At 38.0% G+C, this 12,679-nt stretch overlaps 1 protein-coding gene across 4 annotated transcripts in view; it reads right to left on the bottom strand.

Moving 5' to 3' along the window:
- lancl1 (LanC antibiotic synthetase component C-like 1 (bacterial)) overlaps positions 1-12,679 on the bottom strand; it is a 55,679-nt gene that overhangs the window by 1,709 nt on the left and 41,291 nt on the right. For 2 of the 4 annotated variants that reach the window (XR_003675488.1, XM_028466577.1), the window contains exons 1-9: positions 8,817-8,863; positions 8,467-8,559; positions 8,285-8,402; positions 7,091-7,301; positions 6,110-6,257; positions 4,030-4,176; positions 3,068-3,250; positions 1,763-1,939; positions 785-857 (exon numbers count right to left, since the gene is read on the bottom strand). Coding sequence is in view for 3 of the 4 variants with exons in the window: in XM_028466577.1 (XP_028322378.1) it covers positions 785-857; positions 1,763-1,939; positions 3,068-3,250; positions 4,030-4,176; positions 6,110-6,257; positions 7,091-7,301; positions 8,285-8,402; positions 8,467-8,541 (1,132 nt within the window). In the remaining variant the exon portion in view is untranslated. The other 2 variants (XM_028466600.1, XM_028466591.1) reach the window with 2 other exon arrangements.

Genomic DNA, 12,679 nt, shown 5'->3' with positions numbered 1-12,679 from the left:
CAAAAAATGAAAGTCTGAGAACAAATCGCACAAAATATAAATACTAAACTTAATACACATACATATACCTAATAAATCAAATAAGCAGACACAATAGACCCCTAAATGATAAATAACATTAAATCAATCAATAATATTGTACAGATTTTGCTTTAAATTAGCAGTAAATGTCATCTTTAACAAACTACAATAACTGACAGTGTGATTTCTAAATGTAAAACACCTTCCATTTAAAATAATACTGTTAGATATAAACTTTAGAACCACTTTGACCCATAGAATTTGTGTATGTCTTTATCTCTGATGAGCTCATGTTTGACTCTGACAATCACAAATGTCTAACGTATCATAACAAAGGAAGACGCATGTGCAGCCATGTGCCAGGCAAAGGAAGGAGAGACCAGATACCAACACTGAATAAAAAATGCTAAGAAAACTAGGTTTGGGGCCCAGGAGTGATCCGACCCTGAGGCCCGCAGCTGTTTATTAAATGAGTGCCTGTTTTCCTATTGATTTGATATGACTTGATTCATTTGTGTTCATCTGTAATAAATGAATTGATTGATTCAGCAAAGCAAAACCTCTGACTATGTCTAATAAAGAGTATCCTCATAAACTAACACTTTCTGCTGCACCTCATTTTTGATTCATCACAGCAGAGTCCTGGTGCCAATTTAGACACATTGGATTGTTTTTTGTTGTTGTGTTTGCACATCACAGCGTTCCAAATGATAGGCCTTGTTAAAGAGAGGGGAAGAGCGGAGCGCTGCTTGTTTTTTGTTACCTTCAAAGAGCGAGAAGGGGGTGTCCGGGGTCCGACATCCATGCGTGCCGTAGGCCATACACCAGTCTGCAAACTGTACACACAGACACACAGCATCAGCACAATAACACTGCACATCAGCAGCAGCTGGCTCGTCTCAGCGGAACGCAAACAACAATGTCAACAACAGCTAAAAAAAACAGCTTTTCCGAGTGGAGTCTGGCAGGGTAAAGGTCAATTATAATTGCAGTCGCGTAATTGATAATGAATTACAATTATGGCGTAATTATAATTGTAATTGCAATTTTAACAATCTGTTGCTGCTGTAATCATAATTAAATTGTAATTGACATAATAAGGATAATTGACTTTGTAATTGTCGTGAAAATTATATATAAAAATGTCAATTATATATAATTTAACGCTAAACTGTTGAACCATGTTACAGTTTTATGTACAGTTCTACACATATGTATTAACAATTATTGAAATATGTTTCATATCAAGCTTTCCCATATTTGATCATTTAAAAAGAGTTGAAATAGAGGGGTATACTAACATAAAAAAGGCTCAGACGCCCACACCAAATATATTAAAAACCAATATTTTCATTGATTAGAAAGCCTAAAAAATAACCAATAGATAGGATAGAAATTAGATGATAGATATTAGTTTTTAGTGTATTCTACAGCTGATTTAGGACCCGTGGTTATTAGAGATGCTAACAAAAAGCGAACACAAGATAAGGTTAACTTGTATTAGGTTATTGTGCAAGTATCACATCTGAGAAGATAGAGCAGCTTTGCAGAGTGGCAGACACACACTATTTTATATTTTGTTTTGTTTTATTGTTTGTCTTATAGTGTATGTACTTTATATTATATATTGTCACTTTGTCCCTCTCTTCCTGGGTTTTGAAAGTGCTTTATATATAAAGTTGGATTTGATTGGACACTAAACTAGTCCATTAGGTGCAGAAACAGCTTCCAGTCCACTCACCATGCAGGCTCTGTAAAGGTGCTTGGGCTCCTGCGTTTCTCGATAAAGGGCCAAAAAGGTGTAGGCGTTCCCCGCTGCGCCGTGGCACAGACCGTAGCCCTTTTTCAGCAAACCAAAGCGCCACACCACCTCGCCACACTGCAGAGCGTCCGCCAGGTACTGAGCCACGCCGAACGTCTTTAACGGGAAAGGGAAAGAACACAAAGTACGATACTCACATCATTTAAAAAATTCTTAAAAGTATTTATTTTCACTATTACGCCATTGATTTCCTCTCAGTCACAGCAGAAATTATGATTTGAAGCCACACACACCGTATTCTCTCTGTGAAACCATGTTACCATGGAGTTCAGTCAATAAAGGGGGTGAAAGCGGAATGAGAAATAGATTAAGAATGATACGAATGATATCGTCACATGTATTACAATATGTTATATAAAGTATGTAGTGATTGTAATTTTTTTTAATATATGCAGAGGTTGAAAGTAATGGACTCCAAGTACTCACGTTACTGTAACTGAGTTGCTTTTATGGGTCGTTGGGTAATTTTGCTTGTACTTAAGTACATTTTAAAAGAAGTAAAGTAATTCATTGCATATCTACACCCAACCATTACTGAGTAAATTATTATTTTTTGTTTTAAAATGATCAAAGGACATTGTGAAACTACAAAAAAATTAAAGGACCAGACAACAATTAAAAAGCCGACCAATCAGATTTAACATAATGCATTGATTGGAGTTATTTCAGAATTTCTTTATTTTAAATTGAATTAACTGATCTTATTGATTTTTTTTATTTAAATAATTGTACATTTTGACAAACCTTTTATTTTATACAGATGCCTTTGTGGAAAATAAATTCAGTTCCAATTGTGCAAGATTTGGTGTCTTCCTTTTTATGTTTATACATAAACTAGAATTGTGGCAAGATTTTTTACCAAAATTAAACATGGGGAGGGTGAAAGTAACTTGTAGCTTTTACTTTGAGTACTATTTAATTAGGCTACTTTCTACTTTTTTTGAGTATTTTATGTATGACTTACTTGTACTTCTACAATTTCAATTCAGTAACTGTATATATTATATTATATTGCATTAGTGTAACTATACATACTATACATCAAACGTCAATCCTGTTTAAAAACATCAAAATTCATCTGTTTACAGGCACAGAGATAATAAATACTCAACTCCACCACAGGGTGGCACTGTGCCTCTATCACAGTCATCTAGTTTTTCATTTTGAAACATTGAGATCCATTAATGGCCTTTAATCGGTGCATGCGTCTTATTCTGAAAGTACCTTGTGGGCCTGCAGCAGCATGTAGACGACCCCTGGAGAGCCGTGGCACCAGTGCACCAGCAGGTCCCGGTCATCCCCGATGCAGGGCGGGTAGTTTCCTGATGGGAACTTGAGTCTGCAGACGTGGTCCACGCTTGGTCTCACCAGCCTGTGCAGAGGGTCGTCCGTGGAGACGAAGCCCGGCTGGTAGGGAGGAGGAGGAGGAGGAGGAAGACGAAGAAGAGGTGGAGGAGGAGGAGGAGGAAGAGCAGGAAAAAGAAAGAGGAAGAAGAAGAAGAGGTGGAGGAGGAGGAGGAGGAAGAGCAGGAAAAAGAAAGAGGAAGAAGAAGAAGAGGTGGAGGAGAAGGAAGGAGGGGGAGGAGGAGGAGGAAGAGGTGGGGGAGGAGGAAAAGGCGGAGGAAGAAGAGGAGGAAAAGGAGCAGGAAGAAGAGGTGGAGGAGGAGAAGGAAGAGGAGGAAGAGCAGGAAAAGGAGGAGGAAGAAGAAGAAGAAGAGGTGGTGGAGAAGGAAGAGCAGGAAGAAGAGGAAGAGGAAGAAGAGCAAGAAGAGCAAGAAGAAGAAGAAGAAAAAGAAGAAGTGGAGGAAAAGGAAGAGGAGAAGGAGGAAGAATAGGAGGAGGAGGAGAAGGAAGAGGAGGAGGAGCTTTTTTTGTTAGTCAGGTCTATGAATTTTATAGTTAACATTTTCCAGTTTTTCTTAAAAATGTTAAACTCAAAGCTGCTCTGGGTTTAAATGAACATTTGCCTTTTTTTTCTTAAAACATTTTATTTACAAATGTAATCTATATTGAGCACTTAATTATCCAGGTGTTTATAAAGGGAAACAGATTTAACTTATTCCTATTTACCAGTATTCTACAAGTTTTTATAAATGGTAAACTCTGGGTTTCATTGAACATTTGCACTTTTTTTTCTTTTTCCACCTCTGCCAAACACTAAAGTAGGAGAAAGTGGGCGTCTCTACCTGCATTAGGAAGTAGTAAATCCCCGCCAGGCCATGAGCAGCACCAACGTACTGCTCCTGGTACCACTGGTACATCAGGGGGCTCTGGTTCTGGATGTGACACTTCCTGCTGTGGTGTTCACCAGAGGCCAGCACCGCCTCGCTGATCTGAAGGAAGGAAATAACAGATCCCGGCTCACAAACCCTCCTAATCTGTGCAATTGGAAGGAATCAATGTGGATAAATGGGAGCGGTTGGTGCATCGACACGAGCAGGGCCTGAAAGTGCAAAGGTAGAACTATGATTACCACATTCCACCAGTGAGGGCAGTTTGAAGCTGATCAATAAAAGCTTCAATCACACGATAAATAATAAATGATGGATGAAAAGAACAGACAGTCATCACTATGGCTCTGCAGAATTAATATTTAGCCTTTAGACTTCCAATATTTGGCAGCTTATTTTCTCTCCATAAATTACATGTTCTACCAGTGTAATATAATTTGAAAATAAAGAAAAACACAAAAAATTAATAGATTTTGAGATTTAGTAGGAAGAAAACTATGACAGCTCACACTAATAACTTTCTTCAACAAATAAATAAAACTTAGAATGTATAAAACTATTTACTATTTTCTAATTGTGCAAAAACAGAGCATTTTATTGGGAGTTAATTCCAGGCCCTAATGGCTCTGGTGAAACTGAAGGAAGCTGTTCCTGTCTGGCTACAGACAGTAATTAAAAATATATTATTATTTACTTTGTAATTGTAATTTGCATGGAAATTTTATAAAAACTGTCAATTACAATTTAATTGAAGGCAAACCTGTGGAACCATGTTACAGTTCTATGGCATACACATGCGTAGTTACTATTAAAATATGTTTCATATCAACTCTTCCCACTGTGTCAGTTCTCTTGAGGAACATTTACCATTTAAAAAAAATAAAAAATAAATCTAGAGGTATACTGACAGAAAAAAGGCTCAGATTTAAAAAAAAAAAAAAAAAAAAAAAGATTATATACATGTGTTTTCAACAGGTAATTGAGAAAAAATTAATTTGTGGTTGAATTCTATGAAAAAAACTGGATCACAATTTAATGACGGTGGTAAAATGTGGGTCCCAGGGTTAGACCAGTTGAGAACCCCTGATTTAAACTACTTCAGATCGATCCATAGATAGAAAGTTTATTATAACTTTCTAAACCATTTTTATGTTGTTATGGACTTTTTATATCATGAGAATCTCTAATTTTACACTAAATATGCAGTATTTCCAAAAATGAGGTCCAAAGTGAAATATTTTTGATGAAAATATTACAGCCTTGACCGTGTCATTTATTGAGGGCAGAATTGAATTTTAAGGCATTATTATTTTTGGCACAAGGACAGTTTTACAATCCAGGCCTTTGCTGAAATATCCCTAAAACTTTATGGAAATGTATCTGGGTGGTAGGGGATCATTTACACCTAAAACATAGAGTATTTTGCCTTTCATTTGGCTTTGATCTATTAGGTATTCATTAAAAAATCATTATGATATGTCATGATTACATGTATATGAAAAATATGTGGTTACAATTGGAGTCAATGGGGCAAATTTGGTCACAAGGTTACTACGTGTCAGTATGATGCATAATATATCTCCTTTTCTATACACTTAATACACTGGAATTAGGCAAATAGAAAAACAAAAAAAAAAAAAAAAAAAATATCGGCAAAATGTTATCCAACAAGCCCAAACAATGACCGGAATATTGAGAGACAAACAAATAAAAACACCCAAAATGTCACTTTTGGTCACAAAGATGCTCCGAGGGTTAAGAACGTGTCAAAACTGACCTGTTATCATTAGAGACGCTAACAGAAAGCTAACACAAGAGAAAGGTGACGATTTATAGGCTTATTTATTGAAGGTTCAGTAATTGTGACTAATTGAATTTTAACTTTAGTAATTGAGAATGTAATAATTATAATTGACTTTGAGGGGGGGGGGGGGGGGGGGGGGGGGATAATGTTGTAATTTTAATTGTAATTGGAAAAAATGCCAGTCATCATAATTGAAAAATGTAATTGACCCCACCCCTGGCTCCTCCCCACCTGCTGGATGTACTGCAGGGGGATCCTGTCCTCCCCCAGCTGCTGCCTGATGAACACCAGGGCGGACATGTAGCCCATGCGCCCGTACAGCATCTCGTCTGGCAACCCGCCGGACCCCTCGACCACCGTCTGGTGATACTGCAGCAGTCTGGCAGACGAGCACAGAACACACGATTGGAATCACCGAGCCTCGTCTTTAAATAGATTTTCTCTCTTCATGATGACCTCTAACCGTATACAATTAATGGTGTCATAAATGTGATCACAATTCCAGCTCTGCTAGTTAATTAAACTGGATCCGGACCATTAACCAAGTCCACTCGGCTGCATATGAGCTGCAAATAGAGGGGAAAAAGGCAGCTGTAGGATTCCCTATAAGAACTTTGTGTACTTTTGTCGTCCTTTTCTGTAATTTAGTATATACTTCTTTGAGTCATTTTGTGTCTGTTTTACGTTGTTTTGTGTCATTTGGAGTAATTTTTTGTGTATTACTGTTGTCGTTTTGTTTTGGTTTTGAGTTGTTTTGTGTGTTTTTCTTGTCTTTTACTGTATTTTCCTGCAATTATGCAATTATTTGTATTTTTAATGTATTCTTGCTTTTGTTTTGTGTTTTTTTCTGTCATTCTGTGCATTTTTTGTTGTCGTCTTGGTTGTCATGAGGCATTTTGTACATTTCTGTAGTCCTTTCCTGTATTTTTACTGTAAAATGTATGTTTTTTGGAGTCATATTGTGTATTTGTGTTGTCAGTATTGTGGGTTTGCGGAATAAATTTTTAGTTTTTCTGGTCTTTAGTTGTAATTGTGTATATTTTTTGAGTCATTTTGTGTATTACTGTTGTCGTTTTGTGTTATTTGGAGTAATTTTTGTGTATTACTTTTTTGTTAAATTTTTTTGTAGTAGTTTTGTGTGTTTTGAATCACGATATATCGCCCAGCCCTAACAACGCAGTAATGACTGAGTATTAGTCCCTTCAAACCAACCTACTGATGCACTCCTCACTCTGCTGCTGCTTTTGGAGGCGGTGGAAGACGACCGCAGCCACAGCCAGAGGCCCTGCATCGCCGCACAGGAAGGTGACATCATGGCGGCGGGTCAGACACTTCAGGCTGCGGCTCACGTGTTCCTCAGCTCTCTGCAGGAAGGAGGCGTCCTTAAACACGTTGTGGAGGTGCAGGTAGAGCAAAGCGATTCCTGTGAAACAAGAGGAAGGTCCACTGAGATGTAAAAGCTCTGCAACAAGTGAAAACAAGCTAGAATATTAATATTTTTTAATAAAAATTCACAAGGAATTTCATGAAAACATACTGAAAACACAACTACTGTATATTCAGTTTAAATAAATACTGAGAGTTTTTGAGTATTGCAATTTAATACTAACGGTGATGATTTTGCCAACATTGATTATTTATTTGTCTATTTGTTTGTTTGTTTGTTTTTGAACAGTGTAATTCAAAAACTAATAAACAGAATTCAATGACATTTTTTTGATCTGGGGTGTCAAACTAATTTTAGTTTAGATGCCAATTAAGGACCAGTTTGATCTGAAGTGGGCCACAGATTTGAGGTGGGAAATAAGAGCAATTTTAACATAATTGTGCCCTAGTTTTCAGGATCTTCACTTCAGAACTTCTTGATTTTGTTACCAATTTTAGTGGAAAGGAATTTTGTGAATTTTTTTTTTTGCAAGAAATTGCAAGATTTTTGGAACTTTTTTTTAAAGTTCTTTTCACAATTTGCATTTAAAAATGATTGCATTCTAGTGATATAAGCGTAGAAAAACTACGAGCCCCCAAAAATATTGTGGAACTTAATCAAAAATTGTGAATTTCAGATATCTACAACTGAATATTTTGGTAATTTATACAATAAATGATGTTTCTACTTCCTCCTAAGGGCCAAATTGGACGCTCTGAAGGGCCAGATTTGGCCCCTGGGCCTTGAGTTTGACACGTGGATTGGAGGTTTCAATCTGGATCAGTTTTAAAAATGGAAAAATGAATTTATTGGCAAAATTTATGAAATTTAGAAGTTAATCAAATCTTCTGAAAATTGTTGACCAAATTTTTGTGTCATTCTTTTTTCACATTCCCACTTGCATGTCGTGGCAATGCAAATTTGTCTAATTAATTATCAGTTACACAAACACAATGAACCCTGGTTAACCCTGTCATTACCTGCCCAGCCTGTGTATGTGGTGCAGTCTCTGGGATCAGCAGCCTTCAGTCCCTTCTCCATGATTAGTAAAAGCTCGCTGACCTTGGTGCTGAGCCGCTGGGCAAACTCTGCGCACATCTGGACGGAAAAGAACGCGTTCATAAACAACTCTCAGTGAGCCTCCCACTGCGCATGCTCGCACCTGCCCCTGGGAGTCGAACAGAGCCTGTGTGCCGTCATAGTCCGCGTATGGGTTCTTCAGGGCTCGTTGCTCCATTGTCACGGGCTTTAAATGCTCAAACACACACGGAAAAAATATTAAATATTGGAAACAGTCTATGATAAACGTGAGGGTATAAACAGAGCTTTAAATGTCCGCTATGGGAACTCCTACACACTGCTAGCACATTAGCTTAGCTGCTAACAAAAACAACAAAAAAAATAACAAAGGGATGCTAACGGTGTAACCATTTAGAGTGAAAATAACCGTGTACACGCAGTAAAAAAAAAAAAAAAGTTGCAATGTAGTGGAACTAATCTACTGGATTTTACCTTAAAGCTGCAGCGTTGATACCACGACTATTTCCTGTGCGTCACAGTCACGTGACTACAACCCCGCTTGTGACGCCTGCTGCCAGGAAGTGGTACTGCAGGCCAGAAAGTTTTAAAAAGTTACACTTCTTATTAATTTATCAAAAAGAATCAATAAAATAAAAAAAGAAAGAGAAAAACATTATTTTCCAGCAAAAAGATATCCAAGCCTGAAAAAGTATTAAGTACCAGACATATTCAGAAGCTTAAAATGAATCAAATAATATGCAAAACAACAACAAAAACAGACAAAATGACTCCCAAAACACACAAAACTACAATATGAATTCACAAAATGACCCCCAAAATCATACATTACAGAAAAATACACAAAATACAAAAGATGACTCCAAACACAATATACAAAATCACAGGGGGGGATAAAATAGGCAAAATGCTCACAAAAACACACAAAAACTCTGTTCTTTCAGACTGGTCATTATTTTAAATGCTGACTTAAAAATGGATCATTTATCATGTATCAAATCAGATATAATCACATTTGCTGTGATACAAATATCCAATCTTGGAGACTTGTTTGACGCAAAATAAAGTGAACGCAAGTCGAAACACATAAAAAGCAACAATGAATTTTTAAAAAGTCAAGAAATAGAGGCAAAACATTCAAAACATACAGCCACTTCATGATGTGAAATTTTCCCCAGCTTCACTCCTGCTTGTCAATAACTGCAGCCTCATCCCATGACAGTATTATAACTGAATCAGAAACACTTTCTTCAAACTATTTTAATGTTTGAGGAGGAATGAAACAAAATGTAATTGCTAACTTGTTCCCAGCTGTGTTACTCCATTGATTTCTGAACAAATCTCGCAATCAGACATAAGATTTGGCAACTTTATAGCACTCATTGACATGAAAACTGCAAAATCCAAACAGTGAAGCCTCCATCTGCTGATCTAAAATCACTATTTATTCAATAGTTTTAAAGCTGATTAAAGTTATTCACTAACAAATGGGCAGTTTTAGTCTAACCAGTACTGTGCAGCTTAGTTTTCCCCCTAACAAAATTCAGTTTTGAGTATTCTCAGGCGATGTAACTTTTTTCTGCTCCGTCTTCCTACACACAGCACTTTCCTAGAGATGCTTATGTTATGTTCATATGTGGGTTGTCATCACTGCAGGCCTTTTTTGCTTGTGTGTTCACCTTTTTGGCTTTCATGTCTTGCCTACACTTCAATATCAATATTTCCCGTCACTTAAAGCCTTTGCTCGTGTACTCCAGGACTGCTTTACCTTGCCTTGAGGGACAGTGATTGGAAATGAGGTTCAGATTGCGACGAGGCACAAAAGAAGACCTTGGGGCTTGATTAGAGCATTTGAATGAGAGATGCCGTATTGAACTGCTCCCCACCAATGGGATATTTTGCCTCATGGAGAAAAAATATTAAAAGCAGAGAATATTGATCTTTGCCTTTTTTCTTTAAAGAAAATTGACATGAAAGCACTCATTTGCATTGGATTTGCTGTATCAGAATGACACCATGGGATATTAGCAAAAATGATAATAAACACACGTAAAACACATGTAAGGCTGAGAGAACATCTCGTCTTTGGAGATGGTGTTCAGACATTGCATCCCCTATTTTATCTGTACTTGCTTATGATGATGCTTAGTCGCATACACACACTCACACACACACACATTTAGAATAATGAGCTATCGGAGCATTAATACAGGAAAGCAAACAAAGTTTTCACAGTAATTTTGTGTTTTTCTGTCATTCTGTGTATGTTTGAGGCATTTTGTGCATTTCTGTAGTCATTTTGTGTATTTTTCCTGTAAATTATATGTTTATGGAGTGAAATTGTATATTTGTGCTGTCATTTTGCATTTTTTGGGGTCATTTTTATGTATTTCTGTTGTCATTTTGCTTGTTTGTTTATACTGTGGGTTTGCTGAGTCCTTTTTCATGTCTTTCTCGTCTTTTTGTGTACTTTTGTTGTCATTTTCTATAATTTCATAGAGTAATTTTATGTATTACTGTTTTTGGAGTATTTTCTATGTTTTTCTCTCAATTTGTAAATAAAAGAAAGAAGCAGTGGTTCCCAAACATTTTTTGGATTGTGACCACATTTTGACGTCAAAACTTTCTGCCGACCCCAAAGACATTTTTCTAGAATTAGTTTTTGATCATGTTTGAGCTCAGATAATTTTTTTCTTGACTGCATTTTAGTTGCACTAATATTCACAAAGTGAAAGTATAGAAATACAGTTGTCTAAGATTGTGTGTTGTTTGGTTTTTAATTTTTTTTTAAAGAATAAAAACTCCAAAATTTAAAAACATCATTTTAATTTTTCAGAACTTTCAGGCGACCCCAAGGTTGAAAAACTCTGATTTTTTGGCTCCTGAATAGATGTATTTTTATAGTTTTTATCCTTTCCAGTTATCTCACGCCGGATGTCTCTCTCTCTCTCTTCTGTAGGAGAAACACTGAGCTAGAAGACGCTGAGCTGCATCCCTCCAGGAATAGAATGCAAGACCTCTGATTTACTCGTTTCCCGCCGTTAAAAAGCCACAGATTGTTTTTCTCTGCTTCGACTATTTTTCGCTGTTTTCTGTCATATACTGGAACAAGACTGGAAGTAAAGTAAGCGATGACTTCTTTCACAACCTGAGCGGGCTCGAGGGAACATGACAGCCCGACAAAGTGCACAGCGGCTGATCTCAGAGAGAGTTTATCCCACTACCCATCACCTGCTTTCCTCCCCGCCTCCCGTCACTCACACTATGATATCCACACACTCACACACACACACACACGCACACGCACACGCACACGCACACGCACACACACACACACACACACACACACACACACACACACACACACACACAGACAGCAGGCTTGGTGCTGCGGAGTGTTAGCGTCTCTGCAGACTGTGAGAAGCTGACTGTTTGACCCACAGCTGAGGCTTACAGCATCTTCCTCTCCCTCTGCAGCCTCCTGGTCCCTGCTGTCCATGATACGGTTGGAGGCTCACCATAGTTACACTTCCCCCAGAATGGACGAGTGCAGAGTTTTGCAAAGGTTTCAACATTTCTCAGAGCAGTTACTGCAGCTCATTGGTTTGGATGTTTACTCGAGCATTGCTTTTGTGAGAAATTAAGTCTTGCTCCATTGGCCTGACCCACTATTTCACCTCTTCCTGAGCTCAGGTTTAGTTACAGCTCCCACTGAGGAGCTGACACAGCACCTGCAAGCATTCCTCTGCGTTTGCACCTTCCCGAGCTGGAGTTATTTAGCCACACCAAAGGATGCAATTAAAACCTCAATCTGAGGGGTGAAGGAGGAGATGGAGGGGGTGTCTCCTCTTCCTCCCCCCGCCCATGAACCATTCCCTGCATTTCTCTCCCAGAGTGGACGGGATCCATTTTGGTCCCTGACAGCTGGGATAAAGAACATTCTGGTCGCTGACATGCTGCCATGGCCCCATCTGTGGTGGCGCTAAAAATACACCCAGTCTGGTTTCGCCATCCCAGTCAACCGCCTGGAAAAAGGAGGGAGGTGGGAAGCAACAGAATGGGGGGGATGAGAAGTGACAGACAGACAGATACAACTCGTGTCAGATGAGTTGATTCGGAGAGAAAGGTAGAAAAAAGGGAGTAGGAATAGTGAAAAAAAAACTTACGACGAGCCACCAATGGAGTTAAATCTTCCAAGAACAAGTGAGCAGACGCGTGTATGCGTTCAGTTTCCAGCTCTTATAGTCAGTAGAAATAATACACTGATGCTAACAGCTAATGTTATTCAAACTAAAGACTTAGCTCCCCTTGCCAAATAAACCAGGTAAAGCACATTT

Source organism: Gouania willdenowi, chromosome 2, assembly GCF_900634775.1.
Source record: "Gouania willdenowi chromosome 2, fGouWil2.1, whole genome shotgun sequence".
Taxonomy (NCBI): domain Eukaryota; kingdom Metazoa; phylum Chordata; class Actinopteri; order Blenniiformes; family Gobiesocidae; genus Gouania; species Gouania willdenowi.
Note: the sequence above shows the minus strand (reverse complement) of the source record. Positions and strands in the feature narration are given on the sequence as shown.